The 27180-nt window shown below is 35.2% G+C and overlaps 1 protein-coding gene across 4 annotated transcripts in view; it reads right to left on the reverse strand.

Annotated features, from left to right (window-relative positions):
• klhl4 (kelch-like family member 4) overlaps window positions 1-27180 on the reverse strand; it is a 452146-nt gene that overhangs the window by 25670 nt on the left and 399296 nt on the right. For 2 of the 4 annotated variants that reach the window (XM_039765785.1, XM_039765782.1), the window contains exons 9-10: window positions 11261-11473; window positions 902-1073 (exon numbers count right to left, since the gene is read on the reverse strand). The exons of 1 other annotated variant lie outside the window; for it this stretch is intronic. In XM_039765785.1, the coding sequence (XP_039621719.1) occupies window positions 902-1073; window positions 11261-11473 (385 nt within the window). The remainder of the gene's footprint in view (window positions 1-901; window positions 1074-11260; window positions 11474-27180) is intronic. One more of the 4 variants, XM_039765783.1, reaches the window with a different exon arrangement.

A 27180-nucleotide genomic window follows, 5' to 3' on the forward strand; every position in this document is an offset into this window, starting at 1 on the left:
CAGGGTGAACTCCCACAAACACACACACATCATGGGAAAAGTTAGCATTGCCATTTAACTCTACCTGCATGTCTGTGGATTGTTGAAGAAAACCAGAGCAAACTACAAAGCAACAGTGCTGCTGCTACTTCTATGGGCAGGCTGCCCCGGTCACTCCTTTAATTCTATCCAGGTGCACTTGTGATGTTGCACTTGTCAATTTGTTTATTACATTCATTGTAATGCACCAATGAACAAAAAAAGGAAGGTGATGACAATGATGTTTGAGTATATGCATGTGCCTGCAGCAAATAGTAAAGTAAAACTTTAACACAAGTAAAATCATAGTGTGAAACCTTCACTATTTTTTTTACTCATAATCTTCAAGTATCTATTAAACAAACAAAACTGTTCATGTACTAGCATAAGAACAAAGTTGGTGGTGTTATATTTTTAAATACGTATTTTTAAGCTTATGTGTTTTGCTGGATAGTGTTTTGTTTCACTTTTAACAACTTTGTCAATATTTCCCTTTCCACATGTTGTCTGTGTTTTGGTGTTAGTCCAATGAAAAATTAGTTAGTTGTTTTATAAAAGAAGGTTGTGAAATATTTACATCTGCATGCACTTATTGCATTTAGGACTACATATAAATATTGTTTATACTAGCAATTGGCACTTAAGTAAAGTATTTTTCTGGTCTTATAGTTCACATTTGTTTTGCATTTTACCTTTACTTTAAATAGTAATTTGATTTAATAACCTATTTACAATAGTACATAAACAATGTTTGTATTAATGCCATTCACTTTTATTGTATACAGTTTGAAGATTATTTATAAAATATTCTCATGTAGCACTGGTGTCTTATTTTGCTGTTTTTTTTTTTTTTAATTAATTTTTATTCTAAGTTTAATCTTACCTCTGTCCACTGATTATTCTGAGCATCATAGGATTCAACACTATTTAAATAAACTTGTCCATCATATCCCCCAACTGCATAAAGTCTGTCTCCAAGTAGGCACACTCCAACTGCATCTCTGGGAACACTTAAAGGTGCTGCTGTTGTCCAAGTGTCTGTTTTTGGATCATACCTTAAACAATAATAAAGTCACTTTAAGTTTTTGCTTACTACCACTACACTATAAAGAGAAAAGTTTATCAGCTGGCAGTATAATTTTCAACGTGTAGTTGTAAATATAATAATGAAAAAAGTTATTTAAAGATGTCATGTATCAAATACAAAAGTACTCTTTTGAAAGAAAACAAAAACAGACCGGAAATACTGACCACTCCAAAAACGGGTACAGAAATATTTTACACCTATTCAAAACATTTTATCAGGTCAAAAAACAAGAAATTACTCAAACTCAAAGACATTAAGGCAGATGCAACATTTCTATACATAATCTCTGTAAATATGCATCTGAATAATTATTTTTTGTTACTGATTCAAAAACTACAAATAAAATCAACTAACATAAAGACCTTAACAAGATTTTCAATTAATACAATAACACCTCGTTTAACTGTCGGGATCTGTTAACCGTCAGGGATTAAAAAAAAAAGTGGATGTCATTGCCAACCTGTTACTGTATTATTACTGTCGTGCGGTACGCTGCAAGCTCTGCACATTGGAACAACTCTTCCTTGTGCTAGCGCATAGTGCTCTTCCCAAGCACCACGTGTCAGGCGACACATACCTTCCATTTTAATAGCATTTCGTAGCTTTTCTCTTTTATTATAATTTTAATTATAATCTAATATACATTGTTATGGCTGATAAGTTTAGGCATGTGGTGTTGGAATTGTCACAAAAAATTTTACTTGTTAAACGTTTACGACACAGCAAAGGTGCTTCAAGTATTGCTTCAATTTACAGAGTAGGAAGAACAACAGAATAATATAAGGTATGATATGGAAAAAATTGAAAAACGTGTTGAAAATGGAAACCACTGATGGTAATGTTAATGTTTTAATGTTAATATCCCCCTGTATTGTAATTTTGTTTTTAAAATCCATTATGTTTTGTTAATGTATTGTGATGTGCAGGCAGCTTGTGATGTGCTGCTGGGGAACAGAAAGGGTGGAATGAATGCTGTAAGAAATGGGACTGGGTGAAGGGCTTCTGTTCTGTAATGGGCGGACATGTCTATTAGGAGATGAGCGACAGGAGAAGTTAGGAGAAAAAGGAAGGTAGGAGGTTTTGGATAGAGATAAAAAAATTTGAGTGGCAGGAGGAAAACTAATTGGTAGGGAAGTGCTCTTTAATGTATTATAGGTATGCTCTGTAACTCAGATAATGGAGTACAAGACAGGGCACCATTTGTTACAGAATGAAGACTCCAAGTAAAACATTGAAAACTCCAGTAACTCTGAGTTGTGTATCCTTAAAATAGCTGTTCTGTTATCCGTCTTTTCGCTTATCCGTCATGGCCTTAATCCCGACCCTTTATGGATAATCAAGATTTTACTGTAATGTGGAGTCATCATTAATATGACAGCGTTGGTTATTGGGTTGTGTGTCTTGGAATGTTGCACAGTATTTAAACCACAGTCAAATATCTTACATTATCTTAGTATTTGGATAAGAAAACCTTTCTTTTGAAAGTGATATTTCTGGTCTCAGTTATTAAAATCTTGCTGAGATTTCAACCTTGACTTTAGAATACCAATTTTCAGTTGGTGCCAATTCATTTGTCCTCCCAGATCAGACCTAAGCGTCCTGTTTGAGCATGTTTATTTCCTGGTACTTTCTCTTTCACTGTGAATTTACAGTCTGACATCCTTTCTTTTTTGATGGTAGGACAGCATACTAGGATTGGTAAAAACCTGGACTACTAGAAAAAAACATCTTTTCAAAGAAGTTTGACATATGCAAAAAGTAGCAGGGCAAATTATAAGGAGTGTCCAGCTGCTCCTTAAACAGCTCGGGGACTTTATGGCATTGTTCCAATGAATGGCCAAAGAGATTAAAGAAACACGACCCCTTTATTGATTGGGAAACTAAATTGGATTACTTGGCAGCTTTGTTTTACTTAAGAAATATAGGAAAAATCAGACTCCTTATAACTTTGCAAGATGTTGAAAAATTAGTTCACGCTTTTGTTTTTAGTCGACTAGATCACTGCAACACACTCCTCAGGACTACCCAAAAAAGACATCAATCGATTGCATCTAGTGCAGAATACAGCTGCCAGAATCTTAACTAGGAAAAGAAAATCCAAGCACATCTCTTCAGTTTTGATGTCACTACATTGGTTACACTTGTCATTTAGGATTGACTTTAAAATACTGCTTATGGTTTACAAAGCCTTAAATAATCTCGCTCCATCCTATATCTCGGAAGGCCTTTGACCTTAAACTCCAAATCATGACCTTAGATCTTCAAATGAGTGCCTGTTTATAATCCTAAGAGCTAAACTTAAAAGAAGTGATGAGGTAGCCTTCTGCAGTCATGCACCTAAAATATGGAATAGTTTACTGCTAGAAATTCACTTGGCTAATACGGTAGAGCACTTTAAAAAACTGCTAAAAGCCCATTACTTTAACATGGCTTTCTCATAGTTTCATTTGAGTGTAACCCTGATATTCTGTACTGCATATGCATTTAATTATCATTTTTTTTTATTGATTTATTGGCTCAAAAATTTGTACTAACCCCTACTTTCTCTGCTGTTCTTTTTCTGTTTTTTTGTGGTTTCGATCTGGGCCACCACCACCTAATCAAAGCATTGTGCAGTTCCAACATCGATGGACTGAAGGCCAGAGGTTCACATGACCATCTAATTCTTCCATGTGAAGCCTGAAAACCATGAGGACTGATAATAATAATAATTCATGTTATGTTGAATGCCTAGTGGAAATTGGGCAGTCTCATTTCCTTGGAACCCCTGCAGATTTTGTTTTTTTTTGCCAGCCCTCTGGAGTTTATGTCCTCTCTGGCCATCAAACCTTACTTTATTCATTGTTAATTAGTATTGCCTAATTTTTGAGCTACATCATTTGTATGAAAATGTGCTATACAAATAAATGTTGTTGTAATTATGAAATTGAGTTTGTAAGTCTAAGTTCATATACCACCCCTATTCATACAGGCTTTTCAGTGTAGTTATTATCTATTTAGTAGGCAGAAATCTACAATACTACCACCTCACTATCCTTTTCGCTATCCTTATGCAAAACAATGGATGAGTCCAGACCTGAAAGTCTTTCAAATGGGTTCTTCCAAAATTCTAATAGCCATCTGGGGTGGGATTTTTTTTGGTAGAAAAAAGGACTGTGTTGCTGTATTGAGTATAAGGAGTTAAATAAAATACCCTTAAACAGTAGTTATCCTCCTCTCCTTATCTCATCACTACCGAACCAACCTAATGAATCTATACTAATAAAAGGCAAAGCCCTCACTCACTCACTCACTCACTCACTCACTCACTCACTGACTCATCACTAATTCTCCAACTTCCCATGTGGGTGGAAGGCTGAAATTTGGCAGGTTGATTCCTTACAGCTTCCTTACAAAAGTTGGACAGGTTTTATATCGAAATTCTACGCGTAATGGTCATAACTGGAAGCTGTTTTTCTCCATTTACTGTAATGGAGTTGAGCTTCAACGCCGTGGGGGCGGAGTTTCGTGTGACATCATCACGCCTCCCACGTAATCACGCAGTACATAGAAAACCAGGAAGACCTCAAAAAAGCGCTCAAGAAAACATGCATTATATAATTGAGAAGGCAGCGAAACAATAAGAAGCGAGTTCTGCTACTTCGGAAACAACACGATGTAAACCTACACTTTAAATTAAGTTCATAGACAGGCTGCCGCTGGCGTTTGTAATTTAGTGCCTGCCCATATAAGGCCATCCGTCAGCGGCAATCCAATAGCAAACTGCCACGGGTAAATATTCACGGGTGAAGGACTGTGCTTATGGAGAGGAAGATGAGATGGTCAGGGTGGTGTTTGACACAAACTCAGCGAAACTGCCAGAGAAAGTTTTAAGTGCCAGGACTAAGGTAACATTAAATAAAGCTATGGACATAGCACGAGATGGCACCAGCACAGCTGGGAACCTTCGATGCAAGTACACCGAGTGGCTCACGTGAACTGATGCAGTGCACAGATAAAAGCAACAGTTCCAAAGAGCTGAACAAAACCGAATTACACAATTGAAAAGGCAGCAAAAATATGAAGCGTCTGATAAGCATATTCATAAATGCAGCTACTGTGGAAACAAAGCACACGGTGGAAAAAGTCAATGTCCGCTAAAGGAAGACAGCGTAAAAAAAACCCGTGCATGCAGTTTGTCACATCACAGATAAAAGGAAGGCGAGCTGTTTATTGATGCAGTAAGGAACTAATCGATGAATGAAACCTCTTATCTTTACAACGATTGACAAACACGGAATGTAACTTGAACACATCGTACAAATACGAGCCTGATTGAAAGAAATAATGATAATCAAATCCTTGATGACAGCAACATTCAATAACACTCACAAAACAATTACTGTATATTGACAATCATGTTACGTTATTTTTAAAATGTTCCCTTTTCTTTTCATAACTTCTACTTCTCCACTGCGATACGGGTATATATATATATATATATATATATATGTATATCTATAGTCCGATCTACAATACATACTTTAGCATAGACAAGCGGTGGCGCAATTGTAGAGTCTTAGCCTCTAACGCCGACATTGAGGTTCGATTCGAGAGGGATGTACTGACTATGTATGCAGCGCTACCGATTCATTTTACCTTCCCATCTCCTTGGTTTGGGACGTATGAAAAAATATTAGGTTAGCAGAATCATGTTACGTTATTTTAAAATTTTTCCTTTCTTAGCACAAGCACAGTTGAGAAGCTTGATGCATGTACTCCATAGCGTTAAAAATAACGCATTTAATCACACTTTCAATTCCAAGCAAGCGGGAACTTTTGTCAATGCATGATTTCCTGGTACATCCATTACACTGATGCACACATCACAGCTACAAAAATGTTAGAGTCGGAATAAAGCGCGTTCCTCGACTGATCATTTCGACTTCCCAGCGAAGCCTTGATAAAAGCATGGTTTTGTGCACACTGAAAAGCAAGCAAAATTAGATGCATTACAGAAAGCGGACTTTGTGGCTCTTACTGGGGATCATTGGACTTCCGTGACCGTTAGTAATTCTAAATACATCTAATTACAAAATGTTCAATGATCACACTGTTTTAGCCTAATGTACAAAATAATTTTGGCTAATGTTACTCAGAGTTTAAAGAGTAAGCTGGTCAAATTACCTTTTATGTTTCTGACTTATTTTTTAAGAAGAAAAACTGCACTTTATGGTGAAATTTTGGTTATTATTATTTAAAGACAATACTATTCTGAAAATGTACTTAAAGTACTTAAACTACCACTTTATTTTTAAGTCTGCCCAATTTTAACCAGGGATGATATTTTTGTTTCTGTTTTGAATTCAAATGCAGTTTAAAAGCTTTTTTCAGAAATTAAAACAGCTTCAGTTTACAATATTCATGTCCATGTCTATTATTTGATTCTGTAAGCCCACTAAAACCGTTTTAAATAAAAAAAAAAAAACATTTGCGATTTGGGGCAAATTCGTGTAGCGATTACATACGATTAATCAAGATTAATTCTTACACAGCCTCTAATTAATTGGATTAATTTTTTAATCGAGTCCCACCTAATATATATATGTAGATATATATATGTAGATTTGTATATATATGTGTATATACAGTATATATGTAGATATGTATATGTTGTATATACAGTATGTATATATGTGTGTGTGTGTATATACAGTATGTGTATATATATGTATATGTATATATATGTATGTGTGTATATGTATATATATATATAACTGTATATATATATGTGTATAGATGTATATATATATATATATATATATATATATGTTTATATGTATATATATGTTTATATATGCCAGCAACACTCATGACAATTACAAAACAATTACATTGTCAATCATGTTACGTTATTTTTAAAATGTTTGCTTTTCTTTTTCATAACTTCTTTAACACACTACTTCTCCGCTGCGAAGCGCGGGTATTCTGCTAGTCAACTATATTTACCAAATTAGATTTGTGTATTGCATATAATTTAATTCAAATATGGGAGGATGATGAATGGAAGATCAATTTCAGTACCTCAACTGGACATTATGAATACAGAGCAATGCCTTATGGATTAACCAATGCATTAGTGTGCTAGTGTCCTAATATATTCAATGATTGCACATACCATGTTAAGCAAGTAAGGGAGAGCCTGGGAAGATTTAGATGCAGTCACTTAATTGTGAAAATAGAGAAATGTGAGTTACACAAAAATATGTTGTGTTGGTTTAAATACGGACAACAGTAAGGTAACAACAATCTTGAATTAGAAACCTCCTGAAAGTTTTAAACAAGTTCAAAGATTTGTGAGATTTGGTAAAAAATAGGTTCATTCAATTGCCACTTTAACAAAAAATATTGCATAAACAATTTGTCTGGATCACTGAGACTAATCAGTCATTTGATACATAAAAACAGGTATTCATTTCCACTTATAACTCTCCATGCATATAGAAGTGGACAGCTATTGATTATTGGCATAGGTGCTATTCTATTAGAAAATTAGGACAATGTAGATAACAGGCCATTTAACCCAACAAACCTTGCCAGTCCTATCCACTTAGCTCTTCCAAAATAAAATAAAGGCTAGTTTTGAAAGTCGCAAAAATTCTACTGTCTCACACACTAGTTGGTATCTTATTCCATGTATCTGATGTTGTATGTGTAAATAAAAACTTAATGTTCCTATGCCATTTACACTTAACAAGTTTTCAGCTGTGTCCCTGTGTTTTGATGAACTCAGTTTAAAGTAAAATCTCAATCCACCGTACTAATTCCCTTTATCATTTTTAAACAGTTCGATCATGTCTACTCTTAATGTTCTTTTACTTAACACCAGAATCCCTGAAGCCTACAAAAAAACTCATAATCCTCCTTAAATTTCCTCGCACTTCTGTTATTCCTTGCCCCACCGACGCAGCTTTAGTCGTGCACAAAGTTCTTCCAGCTCAAGTCTGTTTATCTGGGTGTGAGGTGCCTTGAATTGTATAGGGTAAATAGTATATTGTTATTTGGAACACATACATTTCATGTGTGTTCTGTTTCTACAACGATCTGTGTAAATGTAGGATGACAGGAAATGCGAGTCAAGAAATGTTGAACACATAACTAGAACTGAAACTTTTTTCATGTTCTGCAAAAAACTGGCCAAATGCTGATATGAAGTGTATAATGTATGAAGTCTGAATTCCAAATATTAAATAAACACTTTCACAAAAGTCACAGGTATAACAAAACAAGTGAGCGTTTTTCAAGAATTTAAACAAAGTAAAAGGAATTGGGATATGGTATGAAACATACACCCACATATATGTCTGCTTTGGCTGGTGTAGAGATAAGAACTGCTGTTTCCAAATCGAGAGGTGGTGGGTTTGATCCCAGGGCGTTCATGCATTAACTGTTTTGAGTAGTAAGAGGCTATTACTACTTTTATAAAATAAATATATACATTTGATTTATTTGAGTTTGTAACAACAGCTGGTGTAAATTTATGGTACTTAAAAGTTAGTGTTTTGTTTCATTATTCACTTTTATTCTATCAGTCGCATTTACATTCCCCCTGATCTGACACTGTTAGTTTTCAAATAAAAACATAATATAACTGAGATGAACTTAGATTAGGATGAGGGTTCTACATCAGAGAAAGAGAAAGAGAACAGAAGCCCTCTCCACAAGAAACGTCCACTCACATATAAGAACAACGCAGCTGTACCAAGCGTAAAGGCGAAAGATGGCATCGTTTGGATGCAGCAGGATGTAGGGTGTCATCCTGCCAGTGAATCTGACACACGCATGTCCTTCAATGAAACAACAGGGGCCTCGTACATAACGCCGTATGTAGAATTTACACTATAACATGTCGTAAGCACAAAAGCGGAAATGTGCTTCCGCACAAAAAAAGCCAGATGCATAAATCTGGCAAAAGCACGTGGGAAAATAGAATAATGTGAAGACAAAAATGGAAATGTGCATATGCACAAAAAAATTCAGATGCACAAAACTGTGCATAAGCCAACTTTCACGCACTTCCGCTCCATAAATCCCAGTCAGTGTGAAATATAACGCACGTGCCTGCTGCCCTACCCTGACTCCTTCTAGAATTATGCCTCTTTGAATATGCATGGTGTCTTACTATGTTTCAATGTTCAGTTTTTCCAGTTTTATTTCACACCGCAAGCTTTCAAGAAACCAGAAATAAACTCCTTGTGGGAATTTTGTGGACTGTTTTCATTGGGCAGAGCAGATTTTCTCCAGGGAAGAATAATTATGAAGGACAAACAAGAGCTGCACTGGTGCACTGGCCCATTTTTTATGATTATTCGGTTTGTTTAACAGGCAGAGCTGAGCGAACAGAATATCTTTTACCTGATAACTAGAAAAGGGCATGGAAATGCATTACTTTGCACAATACAGAAGGACACATTTCATCTAAACATCTCTACAGCAAGCTCTAGTCAGGGCTGTCACACGTGCACATGGGAGGTAGCTAAAGGGCTCAAAAGAAGGTAATTTCCAGTCAGACCAGGGGTGGCAGAGTGCACTAATCCTTTCTATTATTTTCCAGCAGAACAAATGCAGGAAATTCTCCCTGACTCCCATGATGTCACTTCTAGTTCCATCCCAGAACACATCACTTCTGATTCCAACCCAGAGGATGTCACTTCCAGACCAGCAGAACAGCCCACCTCCTAATGTTGTCATTTCTACATCCCAAGGAGTCGCAGCTTGATGACTTAATTTCCAGTTCCGATCCCAAGATCCCTCCTCTTCCTGTTTTTCAACTATATATCCGCCATGTTCCCTAACAAGTTCAGTTCTGTTTTGGACTCTTATAGTAGTCTTAATGTCATCTCTGTTTAGGTTATCTCAGTTATACAGTTTAGTACTGTAAATATCTGTTAATATTCACTTCATAATGTTTGATTCACACAGTATCAAAGTTAATTTCCGGTGTCTGCCAAAAGTGAGATAGCATTGAGAGGACACCTCAAATGTGTGTGTCACTCTTATAGTCTATAATTATGGAGTTTGATTGCTGGTCACAAAGGGCAATTATTTATCACCAGCTCTGTATGTGATTGGTTTTAACTACTCGATCACAAATGAATCATCACCTTTTTCACATGGTCAAATGCTATCTGATCCAGCTGTGAGAGAGAAAAAGTAGCTCTGAAACTGAATCAGATGCTAGGCTTGATCTGATTGATTATCACTTGTGCCAGTTGTTTTATGCAGACTTGTATATTACATGGGTTTATTTTTATTCTGTGATTGCTTAATTACTGTTAGGAATGTTTTGCCTAATACACAGTTTTCCATGTAGTTTCACACCTCATACAAACTGCTCCAAGGGTTTTCTTGGTACTCCACTAAGACCACCGTTTTCAAAGAGTCTTAACCTGGTTGTTTTAAATTGCACAAGAGAGAGAGATTGGTATGTTCACATCTACCTCTGTTTTATTAACATCGTGGTAAAGACAGACTCATTATGGCTGAAATTTTAGTCCAAGGTCTCCGAAATTTTAGGAAATGCAATCCAATTTATGTTCGCATACTGTTTGGTTTTGTTATTAATTAAGCAAGTTTGGGTCAGTACTCTTATTTTATTTTGGGTTGGACAGTCAAAGCGCTATATAAATGTGATGAATTATTATTATTATTTTTCACAGCTGCAGATGGGTGTGGGTGTTAAGAAAAAAAAGGCCTATCTGTGCATCTCTAGTGCTGGTTAATCTGTCTGGTGAATTTTAAGCTATTTTTTGTGCACAGGAATGTGTCTGGCAATGGGCCTGCAGCATGTATATTGCTGCGTGAAGCGGACAGCAGCAGGGCAGGTATTATGTAACTTAGACTTGGCCAAGGTGTATGTCTGTGAAAATTATATTGAAGCTGTTGATGTTCAAAGTCGTTTTCTTATAGACTCCATGAAATACTTGGCAAATAAGCCAAGTTGGTAACAGTTTAAGGAAATGTTCTGTTTTGATTTATATTATGAACATTTACTTCAAAAAATGCCTGCAAATTCACCTTCATTGGCTGATTTGTAGTATATGTTGCAATGTTCATTAGTAAAAGTGAATATGCATAAAAAAATATTAAACTTATCAAATGTTTAAGCATAATTACCTTTCTACACAGTCAGAAAGACGTGAACAGTGATTTGAGGCAGGTGCATCATGGCCACCAATGGCGTACAGAAAACCATTATAGTTTGCTACTCCCACTCCTCCTCTTCTTTTAGACATTTGTGCACACATGCTCCACTTATTGGTATGTGGGTCAAAACACTCCATTGATCTAAGACAAGAGCTGCCATCACGACCTCCAACAGCAAACAGCCTGAAAGTATACAAAATTACATTAAGCTTTCAACTGGTATTTTTTACTGAAACACAACTGAGGTAAATACAAAGCTATTAAAATAAAGATTGATTTTAAATTCAGTTTTTGATATATAAGTAAAGTAGAGATTTGTTAGGATAGATTTTGTGTAAAATGTAGTTTATAATTCTCAACTCTTTGAAACACAGCCTTCTGTATTTATATGGTGGTATTCTCATCTTGCACTAAGATTTAGTTACTGCATTCATGTTACTAAAATTCTCCTTCTCCCAGTAAGTATGAAGTTTAATGTAAACATTATAAAGTCACATTTTGACCGAGGACAGACAACACTACCATCTGCACTATCAATGTCGCAACTTTGAAATCTGCAAGTTGTACTCAACCTCACAATAGTTAATACAAGACATTACATTTTGAGAATTTCTTCACATTTCCAAAAATATATGTAACTTTTGTTCCTTGGTTATGATAAGATCACATTTTGAAATTCTGCTATTTTCTCAAAAGAATTACCTAGAACAGTGATTCCCAAACTCGGTCCTGAGGACCCACTATGGCTGCAAGTTTTTATTCCAGCCAAATTCACAATTAGTGATAATAATTGATCTAATTTATTTAGATCAGTGATTCTTAACATTTTTGAGTCATGGACCCCTTTAAAAATGTGTTGAAACCTATGGACCCCCTTCCCCAGAAATATTCACATTAACCCATCTTTGCATGCAATGAATATAATGCACTTTATTGATTGAGATGTGATTGTCTCATAAATATATGAAATTCACAAAGTATTATTAAACTTTAAAGTAAACAATCTAAAAAAGCACTTCTTTTATATGCAAAAATTAATGGCCACTCATAATTATGAAATCCTCTTGTGCAAATTAAAACAGATCTTGTACTACTCACGTCTAAAAATGTAGGCGACTTTACATCCTTTGAGGCATTCATTTTAAATATTAAAACAGATTCCAACACAATTATAGTGCTAGTCTACAGACCACCAGGGCCATATTCATTGTTTATGACTGAATTTAGCAACCATTTATCTGATTTGGCTATAAATTATGATGACATAGTACTGATGGGTGATTTTAATGTACACATTGATGTGGAAACTGACACTTTTAGCAAATGTTTTACTTATTTGTTAAATTCAGTAGTATTTTTTCAGATTGTCAACTCATACTCATAATCACACATTAGATTTACTTATAAATTACAAAGTTGAAATTCAAAATTTAAATATTACTCCATTAAATTAAGTTATTTTCAATCACTACTTAATTACATTTGATTTAGTCCTGCCCTTGCCAATGCAAGATTAAAACAAAGACAGTGCGACATCTAGATTGTATTTCAGCTTCAAAATGTATAGATAATTTGAGTAAGTTGCGTGTAATTGTAGAAAACCATTTAGATCAGTTAACATCAAATGTAAATGTGGAAAACAATTTAGATCAGCTAACATCACATTATAATGTGACCTTGAGAGATGCTCTGGATGCAGTGGCTGCCCTGAAAACAAAATTGATCAAAGCACATAGAAACTCTCCCTGCTTTAATGAAAAAACGCAAGCTCTTAAATTAGAATGTCGAAAACTGGAGTGCAGATGGAGAACAACAAAGCTACATGTCTTTCAAATTGCATTGCATGTTGTTAAAAAACATAACAAAGCTCACTTTAAAGCTCGCTCAGAATACAATTCTACAATAATAGATAGCAAAAATAAAAATCCTTGGGTACTGTTTAGAACAATTGCTAAATTAACAAATGGGAATTCAGATCTACTGTGCAAAATACCAACAGATATTAGCAGTACAGACTTTATGAACTTCTTCAATGAGAAAATTAAAAATATAAGATCCCAGATCTCAGTATCACAGTACAAACCGCATACTAGCTTAGCATACCCTGCCTCACACTGCATTCAGCACTTTAGTAATTTTAATCCTGTAACTGAGCAGGAAGTCTTAACTTTCATTTCTAAAATGAAACCCACTACTTGTTCCCTAGATCCAGTGCCAACAAAGCTAGTAAAAAGTACAATGGATGTTCTTGCAGTGCTTATTCTAAACATTATCAATAGTTCATTATTGCATGGCACAGTACCTGATGCACAAAAAGCATCAGTCATTAAACCATTACTTAAAAAGTCAGACCTAAACCCACACATACTAAATAATTATAGACCTATTTCAAATGTACTCTTTCTCTCTAAAATACTAGAAAAAGTAGTCACCAATCAGCTTCAGTCACACATTACTCATTACAATTTAATTGAGAAATTCCAGTCTGGTTTCCGAACTTCCGTTCTGAAGTTTCTGGTTTCACTACTTCACTTTAGCATATCCTGACTAGAGCTGCTGATTAACTGTACAGAATGTATCTGTGTTGTTAGTCATTAGCACTAAAACATAAGTAACATGATAGTTATAATTTGTTACTAACGCCCACCTATTCTGTTTCTCTTCTCGGTACTCAAATGTGGCACTTGGTGCCATGGCCCACCTGCCAAGTTGTTTTGCCTGCTTAAGGTAAAGTCATCCCTGATGGAGGATCGCAGGAATCGTAGGGTAGAGGGGTCCTTTCATCGGATTGGCTGGTCAAGCAACGTTTTAGCTGTGGAATGGCCAAATGGGGGAGGCAGCTTGAACAAATCCAAATCATATTGTGTGATATCATCTACTGTTAAATTCTGGTACGTACTTGTAAAATTTTTATTTTTATACTGCATTGAGGATTTGTTTTGATCTGTGTATTGTATTGTATTGACCCCCTTCATTTTGACACCCACTGCATATCCAACCTACCTGGAAAGGGGTCTCTATGTGAAATGCCTTTTCCAAGGTTTCTTCCATTTTTTCCCTACGAAGGTTTTTTTGGAAATTTTTCCTTGTCTTCTTAGAGAGTCAAGGCTGGGGGGATGTCAAGTGGCAGGGCCTGTTAAAGCCTATTGCGGCATTTCTTGTGTGATTATGGGCTATACAAAAATAAATTGTATTGTATTGTACTACTACTACTACATCTACACTAAATCAACAGTACCGGGCTGTATAGTGATCATAAATTAATTGTTCATTTTTAATCTGACCCTCCCGGACCCCCTGCAGGCTGAAAACTGTTAAAAAGTTGTACAAAAATATTAAAAAAACAAACAAAAAAAAAAAAAATATCCCTTATAAGTTTTTTTTAATATAAGTTTACCAAAATTAGTTTTGTTATTTCTCCATTGACTCCAAAACACAGAAACTGGGAAATAACAGCTCACTTAATTGGTCGAGAAGTCCGATTAAAAATAGAAACTGGTTGGAATAAAAACCTGCAGCCACAGTGAGTCCCCAGGACTGAGTTTGGGAAGCACTGACCTAGACAGAACTTTACCAGGTGGGATTTTGGCTTTTTACAGAAGCTCTTTAAATAAATAATTACACAAATAGATAGATAAATACATATACTGTATATATATATATATATATACACAGTACAACTTACAATACAATTTATTTTTATATAGCTCAAGAAATAACACATAAGAAGTAACTGAGAAAGAGAAAAAAACATTATTAACTGTAATGATTATACGCAGTTACTTCACAATACCAAGTACTGTATTTTGTATTAATCATGCTGCAGGGAGCTATATGAAACATTATTTCTATATGATTTGTTCTTCATATAGGTAGAAAAATAATTAAGCTTGTGCACAGGCTAAGGGACTATAAATTTGCATTCTTTTATGAGAAAATGCTGACCTCTTGATACTGACCGAACACTCTGTGATATTATAACTCAGTATGACAGTTTCTGCATTCTTGCTTAAAATTATTTGAGCATATTTCTTAAAACTGTGAGTGCCCAGATAACCTCTCTATCTGAAAGAAGCAATGTACACATTCCAATTCAGGGAGTCGCAAGCTATTATGATTTATGTATAACCTCAAGATGAACTGCTACATTTCTTTTTTCTTCTTTTTTTATTATTGTCAACAAACTTGAGTTTTAAAAGGAAGTCTCTCCTTCTTGCTATCAGGCTGTCTGACCTGACTGTCAGTGAAGGCTGCTGTGTGTGGCAAATTGAGCTGGCAGGTGGAGGCAGCCCCTTTGATTCACCAAGAATAAAGAAATACATTTTACTTTAAATTGGTGTTTATCTCCCGTTGTTTTCGACTTCAGCGACCACATGCCGCAGTTGGGCTTCATATATATATACAGTGCATATATAGACACACACAATAGTCTGAAAACACACCACAATGATTAAAAAGAAAGAAACTTCTTACTAGCAGCTACACTGAGTCATTATGCTGGTGTATTGCTGTTAGTATAAATGAGCCCTAGTAGCGTTTCTTGACACACTTCTGCTGAATGATTTATTGGCTGAAAGTACTCCATGTTAGTGTGTTAGAGAAAGGATGTGCAGCATTGTTAATGATACTCAGTTTTGTTTTAATTCTCTTCTTCACTAATACATTCCGGGAGCCCAGAGTGCATCACATAACTGAGCCTGCCTTTTTAATTAGTGTGTTGATTCAGTGAGCCTCTCTTAAAGTGAAGTTTCACCACAGGAGGATATTGCGCTGGCCATTACAGAGTTGTCGAAGATCAGAAGGATGAAGGAAAAAGGTCCTGCTCTGCCCTATCTTATATACTGTAGTTTCTCCTTGTTACAGGAGTAGTCCAAACTGTCATTGATGTGAACCCCCAATTACCTGTAGGAGTGTATAACCTCTACATTTACTCCCTGAAGAGTGACTAAACATAGCGGCATAAAAGTCCATAACCAGTTCCTTGATTTTGCTGATGTTAAGACGCAGATAATTTTCTTTGCATCAAGAATCAAAGTTCTCCACCGGACTCCTTTACTGTGTTTTCAGCTTTCTTATCAGATACACTCCACAAGTGCAGAATTTTCCAAGAATATCTGCAAGTGACTGACCTTATATTTGTAGTCTAATGAAGAGAAAAGGAGAAAGAACAGTTCCTTTTGGTACTTGTTCACATGCATATCAGAAACACGAAACACAGTTCTTGAGTCTTGAAAATTGCACCTAGCCCAGATAGTCCATTGTCCAGGACACCATAACAACAACAACAACATTTATTTATATAGCACATTTTCATACAAACAGTAGCTCAAAGTGCTTTACAAATTAAAGAATAGAAAAATGAGACAATTATAAAACAAAATAAATCAACATTAATTAACTTTGAATAAGAGTAAGGTTCAATGGCCAGGGGGGACAGAAAAAACAAAAAAACCCCAGACGGCTGGAGAAACCATAAACTCATCCACCTGTATATCTCTGAGCTTACTCCTTAATAAGGATGACGGAATGGTATTGAAGGCACCAGAGAAATCAAAAAACATAATCCTCGCAGGGCTGCCAGCTTTGTCCAGCTAATAACTGTATACCCCACTTCAAGCTTTGTTCAATGGGCAAACTGCAGTGGGTTCACTCATAAAATCCAGTAACGGTCTTTCCAAGGTCTTTATGATGTGACATGTAAATGCTACCAGTCTATAGTCATTAGGAGAAGAGGCGCCTGCCGTATTTAGAATAGGAACAGTACAGGATTTTGTCCACTTTCTGGAGCCATAGGGATATACTGAACAGGTGATATAGGATACCACAAAGTTAGTCAGCACAAGCCTTAAGAACTGTTTACATCTTGTTCCACAGCTTTTCCTGTGTGTAGTTTCCTCAGTTGTCTCATTACTTGGTCTTCAGCTACATTTATGGACAGCATATACTGTACTTAAAGTCAGAGGTAGACTCATCACTGGTCATTCCAGTTGATTTGGTAAAGATGGTGTGGGGAGAGTGGTCATTGGAAGAAAGTGCTTTCACAACTCACATTCTTACAGGCCAAGATATTATTTTTTACTGGAGTACCACTTAACAAGTAAGTACCAGTTTCATCCGAAAACACACTGACTGTGTTGGCCGAAACTTATATTCTAGCTGTGATAAGAAAGCCAGAAGTCTGGGAATTTTAATCTATAAAAAACATTGCACATTGTACTGGATCCAAGGATGATGTGTCATGGTTGTTGGGGATTTATCCAAATCTAAATTAATCCTGGTTAACATTAATGCACCAAACATGGATGAGACAGAAAGTGTGAAAAATGCACTTACATTAGTTATATGTGCACTCAAAAAAAATAATGACTGCAGATTTAAATTGTATATTAAATCAAGACAAATTTTTTTGGCAAGTGCAAATATAACATCTAAAACTGCGAAGACAATTGCATATTATGGATCATAGTCTATCCAACCCTGAAAGATTTTTATTTTCAAATTCAACAGAATATGCCTTCTTCCCATCAATATGCTATAGTTTAAGAATGTATTTCTTTATTGACAATAATTTTGTACTCCATATCAAATCTTCCATCTTATTCTAGTCCAGAAGCCTCAGTCAATATTAATAATATGAGCTTCAATTACTTTAAATTAGAACACAGAATTAAACAAGGGTGTCTTATCACTAATGCTTTTCTCGAGTACCATCTAACCATTAGCTATTTACTGTGTAAAGCAATTAGAGATTAAGAGGATCAACAGTGAAGGAATTGAAAAGAATATACTGTTTACCTTTAAACTGTCAATAAAGTGCTTTATATCTCAGACTCACATTCATCAATATTAGTGTTTTTAAACATTCAAAGGAAATTTCATAACATCTCTGGATACAAAATTAATTTGAATAAAAGCTTACTTTATTTAGTGAATTCTTTAGCACATTAGATCAAGCTGAAAAGCTATTTATAATTAGTGTAAGAGCAGTTAAATATCTTGGGATAACTATCACAAGTAAATATAAATATTGTTTTAAGCACAGTTTTGTAGGTATGACGGAAAAAAATCAAGTTCTGAATAGGTGATGTATCATCCATCTTATATAAGTAGGGAGAAACAATATAGTTAAATGAATTTCCTTTCAAATCTGCTATTTCTGTTCCACAACATCCCCAAAATACATCCATAGCATCCTTTTTTGAGAAGTTAATTGCAGTTGTAACATTATTTATCTTGATTTAAAAACAGCTATGCACCAAAAAGCAGATATTACAGAGATATTTTGCAGAAGGCAGCATGGCACTACATAACTTTCAGTTTTACTACTGTACTCCAAATTTGTTTGTAATGGAAAGGAAGTCCTGTTATAACACTTCTTTGTATGTTCTATTCTGTGCTCCAGTCAACATTTATTAACTTTATTTTTATTACACATTATATACATTTGTAATTTTAACAATATATTTTTGCATAGCACTTCTTAGTTAAAATACAAGTATAGATTACACTAATCACTAAATACAGAACTAGTACACATATACAGTAAATACATATTTGTTTACCAGCAACCCTGTCATTCATAAATTACTAGAAATATAGAACCAATGTAGGATACATTTTAAGAGCAGCATAGTATATAAAAATATTTCAAAGGATTTACACTTTTAACGATCCTAGGGAATAATGGGAATATAATTTTTTAGCTAGAAAGTCAGACAAGAAATAGATAACATCCTTTCATAGAATAGATTTTAGTTCAATATGTGCCATGCAATTATAAATCTTTCATCAATCACATGTACCATATTTTCCAATTTTCTAAAATGTACCCAGAACAACATGCAACCTTTGTCAGTTCTCATCTAGTGCAAGCATCATTAGGATATAAATTATAAGAATTCCCTACATTAACATAATTTTGTGTAAAACAACCTTGCATATTTATTGTACAGCATAGGATTTAAAATCATTCCTAATTTATTGAGGACAATATTTGATGTATAACTGATGGTATTAAAGTGTGTAATGAAATATTGGTTTCAATATCTTATACTATACTACTGGAAAGTAAATTTATTTTACTCACCTGCACAAATCCCAATACATCTTATATAACTCACTGGAAACACAACATTATCTGTTATCTTAAATTGGAAAAAAATTAATTCTCTTTATGTGAATGTGTTAACATTTTTAGAATTCATTAATATAATTATAAAATAAACACACCAGACATGTGATTAACTCTCTTTTGCAATTAACTATTTAATCATTTATAAAGATCTATGTTAGATGGAGCTTTCTACTCATATTGTTCACTTTCCTTGAAGTGGGGCATGAATGTTTATCTCTATTTTTTCTTTGCTTTTTGGATTAATTTTGAAGCATATTGTTGTATTTGTTAAGTTAGTATTTGTTATGATATTTTTATTTGTTTGATTGAGTTGTGTACCATTGAATAATCAATGACCAGCTGTCCTTTAGGGCCAATTTTGCTATGGTCTGTCTGTCCTACAGATTCATTCTATACAATAACTGTAAGGTCAGACCATATCTGACAGAGTTTCATGCAAAACTCCTGGTCCAGGCTTTGGTCCAGTCATGTCTGGACTACTGCAGCTCTCTGATGGAGGAAGAACCTAATAGTGTCAACAAGTCACTGCAGAAAATTAAAAATTCAGTATCATGTCTTGTGTTCAACTAGCCGAGGTCGGCACATGTCTCTTATCTTTTTAGATTTCTAAATTGGCTTCCTGTTGCTACACATTTTATGTTCAAATCATTGATGTTTGCCTACAGAGTACTAATTCATTCAGCATTTATATGGAGACACTTGTGAGGTCCTGCACTCCTTCTCGACCAGTCAAGTTTTCTAATGAATGGCATCAAGTGATGTCAAATTTGTGTTGTATCAAATCTCAATTCAGATTCTTTTTATGTGCAGCTCTTGGCTGCCCACCTGAATTTGATATGTTGACTCAGAGCTAGATTGGCCAGGCAGCTTTGTGAAGAGGATTACTTATTTTCTGTATTGTATATTATGATTACCCCATTTTTTGTCAACCATTGCACCTAAACTACCTGGAAGGGGTATCTCTGAAATACATTTCCCAAGATTTCTGCCATTTTTTTTCCTACTACTTTTCTCTTTCTTGTCTTCTTAGGCAGTCAAGGCTGGGGAGCTGTCAAAACACAGGGTCTGTCAAAGCCCATTGCAGCATTCCTTGTGTGATTTTGGGCTATACAAGACAGAAATTGTTTTTGCTGACTCTCTCACTGTGTTTAACAAGTGTTTGTAGACACTCTTGTTTGGTGAATTGGTGAATGGTCTGACTGTTATTAACTGTCAGATTGTGTAACTAAGGAATTGTAACTTGCTTCTTTTTTGCCTGAGCTTTCACTTGTGATAATCAATTTTGTAACCTTGTCCTGTTTTGCTGTATGGTTGCGAGACATGGATGCTATCCTGTAGCATTTTGGAGAATCCTTGGGCACTGCTGGTTTGAATTTGAGTTGAACAAGTGATTGCTTACGGATTCCCAAATGAGGCATATTACATGCATTGTGAGGGAATGTTAGCTACAACACTATGGCCATGTGGTGTGATTCCTGGCTGGGTGATCCCACTCACAGGATCTTCAATGTTGAGGGCTCAAGCAGCTAGACCAGGCCAAGGAGATGCCCACATAACTCTTAGCTACAGCTGATAGATGGTTGTTTCTGAGGGGTGGGACTGGACCATGTGTCTACCTGGTGGGTTGCCAGCCAGGATCTTGAACTGTTTTATCGTGTGCTGGGTGGGCATGTTTACAGTAGACATAAGATATAGAATATCAAGGCTGCTTTCTTTAAGATTGACTGTCTGTTTTTACAGTTCCTTAAGAATAGGGCAAACTTTAAAAAAAAAAACAGTCGGGTTATCTAGTTTCTCTTCTCTATCAATCTCCATACATTATTCTAGATTTGCCTTAGTCTGTCAACATTTATACATCTTATTATATTCAGTTGACATGCTTCATTTGAATGCTCCCTAAGTGTGTTTTGCATAAAATACGGACAAGATATGGATTAGAATCACAGGCTATGATGAATTATTAACAATATTATCTAATTTCTTTTGAGTTGTTCTAGTTTAAGTGTTTGTAGAATTTTCACATTGAAGATATCTTTAGCCCATCACAATCACATACTTCTATATAATTTGATTTTTTTATTTGATATCCTTTAATTATCCTTGAGGGAATGTTTATTCACATGATTTTTGAAAGTCAGAGTGCAGGGTAGTGGTAGACTTGTTAACCATGCACCTGCATGCAATATTCAGCATGACATTTATTTGTTATCCATTTTAAACCACATGGCAAATATAACTCCTAATCAAAAACATTGTCATATTTAGATGGAAGAAAATACTTCTGGTTGGAGAATTTGGATTTCTAAGAAAAAAAGAAACAAAGAAAGGGTTTAATAGTGTCCACTATACTTTAGGAGAATAAAAAGTCCTGTCATTTCTCAAAAAGCACTTAGGTTGGGCTGTACGATTAGAATATTAGAACAATCTAGATGAGAACTGGCAATTCAGCCTAACAAAGCTTGCCAGTCCTGTCCACTTAATTCTAGAAAATATCAAGTCTAGTTTTAAAAGTCCCTAAAGTCCTAATGTCTACCTCCTAACTGTTTTTAACACTGTATGTTAAAGAACCACCATGAGGAGAAGCCTGTCTTGTTAGTATTAGTATTTTGTAATAATCAGGATAGAATTGAGGGTGTAGAAGTGATAGAACCACTAGGGTCAAGTGACCATAACATAATACAGTTTTCAGTGTCTTAGGAGAGTGCAGATGCCAAGACCAAAAATTGGTAAGCTTAACTTTGTAGGGCAAATTTTGAGCAGATGTGGCAAAAGTCTATCCAAGATAGATTGCGATAAGCTTTTAAGAGACAGTTGAGTAGCTGTGAAAAATGTTTAAAAAGGTTTTACATACATACCAACGTAAAAGTACATACCAAAATTTTGAATTAGCAGGAAACTTAAAAGAAACTATACAATATGTTAATAAAGAGCTCAAGAAGAAGCTACAAAGGAAAAAAAAATAAGGCATGTAAGACTAATAACTCTAATGTGAATCATAGGGTGTATGAGAAAATGAAGGCAATCATTAAGAAGGATATTAGGGAGGCTAAAAGGCAGTTAGAGATGAATATAACAGATGAGGTGAAACATGACCCAAATACATTCTTTCAGTATTTTAGCAGTAAAAGAACAGCCAAGGAAGAGGTGAAGTGCATCAAGAATAGTAAAGGGGGGGAAAAAAATGTTGACAGTGAAATAGCAGACGCTTTAAACTTGCATTCTTCTGAGGTCTTCACAAATGAGGAAGTACATAATCTCCTAGTGGTAAAAGGGATTACTAAGGATGTTCTGAGTGGTTTGAAAATAGTAGGTGTAGAAGTATTGCTCAGATTAAATAGACTGAAGTCAAACAAATCACCATGGGCCTCATGTATAAATGGTTTGTATGTACAAAAATGTTGCATACGGCCATTTTCACACTCACATTGCGCTGTATCAAAACTAAACTTGGCATAGAGCCACACACATTTTCAAGCCAGCTCAATCCATTGTGTATGCAAGTTTTTGGCTCGGTTCTGCAAACTGGCAGCGCCCAGCATCAAAGCAGTGCTACTGTTCTTGTGTGCTTTCCCTTTATTTCTTAGACTCGCATCCACAACACGAGCTTTATCAAACACACTGAAATTAACCACATATCGTTTATTAGTTTTACGTATCTGATTGTAATCAACCTGTAACCATATAATGGTCCACGGAATGGCCAAACTATTCCAAATACCTTAGCTACTTTAGCGTTGCTATTAGTGTACCACTCAGAGTATTTTAACCCACTGTATCTGAGTGTGGAGTCACAGATCTATAGCAGTTGATTGGAAAGAGGATTATCAGGATACAGCTTCTAGCACATGCTGCCTCAGCCATGTGCACAGTCTATTTGAACAGTTTCCATACAGCAAATGCTCCAGAGCCTTTCCTGGTTGTACTTATAAGTTACCTCACTGTAAACGTTCACTACAGTTGTAAAATTGCACAACCTGAGCCACTTTATGAACCATTTCACTATCTGCATTATATGTACCTGTATATTGTACTTATGCTTTCATATTGTATATTTTCATTGTATTTTTGTATTATTATTTTTGTTATTATTACTTGTATTTTATCAATTTATGAGAAAATAAGTTTATGGAGGATTTGCACATTTAATCTCATTGTACCATACAATAACAATAAAGGAATTTAATTCAATTCAATGGAAGAAAGTGTGTATTTACAGATGATGACGACTGGTTTCCAAGTCGATTTAGATTTCCAAATGCTATCTTCTTGAAGCTCTTGATGTCATTTTTAAGATGAAATGCAGTAAAGTATGTATATTACATTATACAGATACATTTTAACTTAATTTAAATAATGTATACTGTTTATAATTAAATGTGTTGGGGTAAGGTGGTGCATGGATTGTTCCTGCCTCATGCTGTATGCTTGCTGGGACTAGTATGACCGTGGATGGATGGATGGATGGAATAATTAAACATGTAGTACAAAGATATTTTGATGTTCCTTAAATGTTTTGAAGAATCTGCTTTCTAAGCTTACAGATGGCTTGACATTTATTACAGATGCTTATTGTATGGCGATTGGTTACTTGGAGTAAGAAAAGGAAAGACCGGAATTTGGGGTTAGTATGTTGAAAATTGGCAGTACTGATGCATTAAATTATTTCATCAAGGATCACACATGGCACAGCAGGCATCTTGCGGGAGGCAGAAACAATCTCTGGATGGGGTGCCAGCTCGTTGCTACCACTGCACCACCTCGCCCCTATGTTTAATACATGCTTTTATTCCTATCATAATGAAAATGATATCAAATATATACCTTAGAATTTAAATTGTTCAGAGAGCTGTAATATCATTACGTTCTGTCTGCTAAGTGCAAGCGTGTTTAAGAAGCACGTAGTGATTCACACGCATAGAGTACATAGAAGAACATATAGAATATGAAACATTTAACGTGCTACTTTAGTTATGATAGGATTTGAAAAACTAATAAATGAAATTATTTTTTGAGATGAAGTTTATGACGTTCTACTTTAATGACAAAATCAACTATGTGATTAAAGTGGAAATTTCAAGATTAAAGTTGACAATTCAACCTTTTTTTATCCACTGTGTCCCTATTTTTTTTCTTTTCTCTGTACCCTAATACACTTCCATATGACACTCAGACAGAGGGCTAAGACTCACCTTTTCACGGCGACTTTATCTGACCAGTTCTTTTTTATTTTGGTCATCGTGCGACTTTCTGAGCTTGAATTTTTGAATTTCTCTGCTAATCTATGTCACTCGATCAACTTCCTTTTGTTGTTTATGCCACTGCTTAAGCCAACAAATAGTATGTTTTTCCTAGCCTCTACTTGAAATTCTTCTATTTTCCCTGTGCTTTTGCCATTGTCTTTTCACAGAACACTGAAGGGGCTATTTATATTGATTTGCATATTCAAAGAGGCATCATTCTGGGAGGAATGGTGGGGTGGGGTGGGGTGGCAAGAGCATGCATGTGCGTTATATTTCATGCTGACCAGGATTTATGTAATGGAAAAACGTGGAAGTTGCTGTACACAGATTTATGCATTTGGATTTTTTTGTGTGTACGCATATTTCTAGTTTTGTCAATACACCATGTTTTAGTGCGAATTCTACACACACGCATTATACATAGAGATATAGACAGTGCATACATAAACCCTTGACACATATTTTTAGGAAGTCACTGCACACTGGGGAAATTTCAAAGCACAGGAAAATGGCAAATTTTATCTTGTTGTATTAAAATAGTGAATAATGGGGAAAGATTAAAAGAACTGAGTCTTTTTAGTTTAAGCAAAAGAATATTAAGAGGAGACATGACGTGTTTAGCATTATGAAGGAAACTAGTATGGTGGATCGAGACTGCTATTTTAAAATTGAGTTCATCAAGAACATGGGGACACAGTTGGAAACTTGTTAAAGGTAAATTTTGCACAAACATTAGAAAGTTTACACATGGAATAACTACCGAGTAGTGTGGTAAATAGCAGGACTTTAGAGACTTTCAAAACTAGACTTGATGTTATTTCAAAAGAATTAAGGGAATAGGAACAGTGAGCTTTGTTGGGCTAATTAGCCAGTTCGTGTCTAGATTGATCTAATGTTCTTAAAAAAAAAAGAGAAGTTAGTTCAAGATGACACAAGGATGCAGTGGACACCAAAATACACAGCATGTGGATAAACTTGAAGTTTTTCGCAAATGAGATTGCAACTTTATGAATGGATTTTAGGGAAGAACCTGCTACTATTTATAGTGATGTTAAAGTAAAAGATGAGAAAAGAAATAATTTTAAAGAGCTTGGCACCTTGATAATAAAACTCACTGCTCACAATGGCAAAATACAATTACTGAAGTGTCAAGTGTCATATCTCTTCACTAATGTAATAAAAATGTTGAAGGTGGTTATTTTTTTTAGTCTTACCTGAGCTTTTTGGATTTACATAAAGCCACAGCATATACTTTTCAGCATTGAAGTCTTTATTGGAGGCCTCTGATTTTAAGTTTTCTTAAATTATGCTGACCAGTAAATGGTTTTTTAATGTGGTGTGGAAAGCCCTTAGTTAGTCTTTTGAGTGCCGACGGATAATGAAATACAGCTGAATTGAATTAACCATCAGTGTGATGACCTTGGAAGAAACAGAATTCAGACCCCAGTGACGCAGTGTTAGGATATAGTGGGTTGGAAGATGACTGACTAATTGAAAATTGCTGTCTTGTGAGCTTGCAAAACTGGAAGAAACTATTTTTTTTTTCAACTTCAGGTTTCAACTATGTGGTAGCCTTTACAGAAGTTCTCGCTCCTTTTTTTTTTTTTTTTTTTTACACAATTGTTAATAATTAGTTATTCAAATTATTAATGTTAAGATTTGGCCTCTTGCTTGTTACTATAAATGTTTGGATGAATTTCTAAATAAAATTGAAAAGATGCTGTTGTCAACACAGACCTGAGTGTCAGCTTGTCTCAACTTCCTTATGGACAAGTTGCAAACTTGTGAAATGTCAAAGGATGAGTATAAAGGATCTAATGGCTACCTATGTCTATAACATCTAACATATTACCAAGTTATATATAAAATATATATGTATTCACCTGGTAGTACTTTGAGCTTTGCCACCTATGGAGCTCTATTGTACCCTGTCATGAAGCTGTTCAATTGAAGGTTGAAGCTTCCTCAAAGATAAAAGAGGTGGAGATCCAGAATGAGGATGGAAAGTAAAGTTGAAAGGATTCAGGCATAGACTTCCTACATATATTGAGAAATGTTTGATTGGTTTTATATTAGTTAAATGAACTGTCATATTTCATAGCAAGTTGAAGTACTATGACATTTTGGGTACTGCTGAGAACTGCCTTAACACTAGAGTCCCTGAAGCCTATGAAAAATGTTGTAATCCCGGGCCACCTTAAATTCCTTTGTACAACTCCATCAGCATCTTTTGTTTTGCAAATGTATCAATCAGAACAAGCAGCAAGCAGCCGGCTATCCCATCCCCCCACCGACGCAGCTAAACTTCTTCCAGCTCAAGTCTCTTTTTGTGAGTGTGAAGTGCCTGGAGTTGTAAAGAGTAAATAATATATTATTACTAGCCGATGCCCTCCGTAGCATACGGCAGTGTAACAATAGGAACGGAAAACGGTGAGAAAGGAATTTAGAGATCAAGAAGAAATAAATACGTCTTGAAAGACGCAGTTGTGAATAGGTGTTTTGGTGGAGACGACGGA

Source organism: Polypterus senegalus, chromosome 10, assembly GCF_016835505.1.
Source record: "Polypterus senegalus isolate Bchr_013 chromosome 10, ASM1683550v1, whole genome shotgun sequence".
Lineage (NCBI taxonomy): Eukaryota > Metazoa > Chordata > Cladistia > Polypteriformes > Polypteridae > Polypterus > Polypterus senegalus.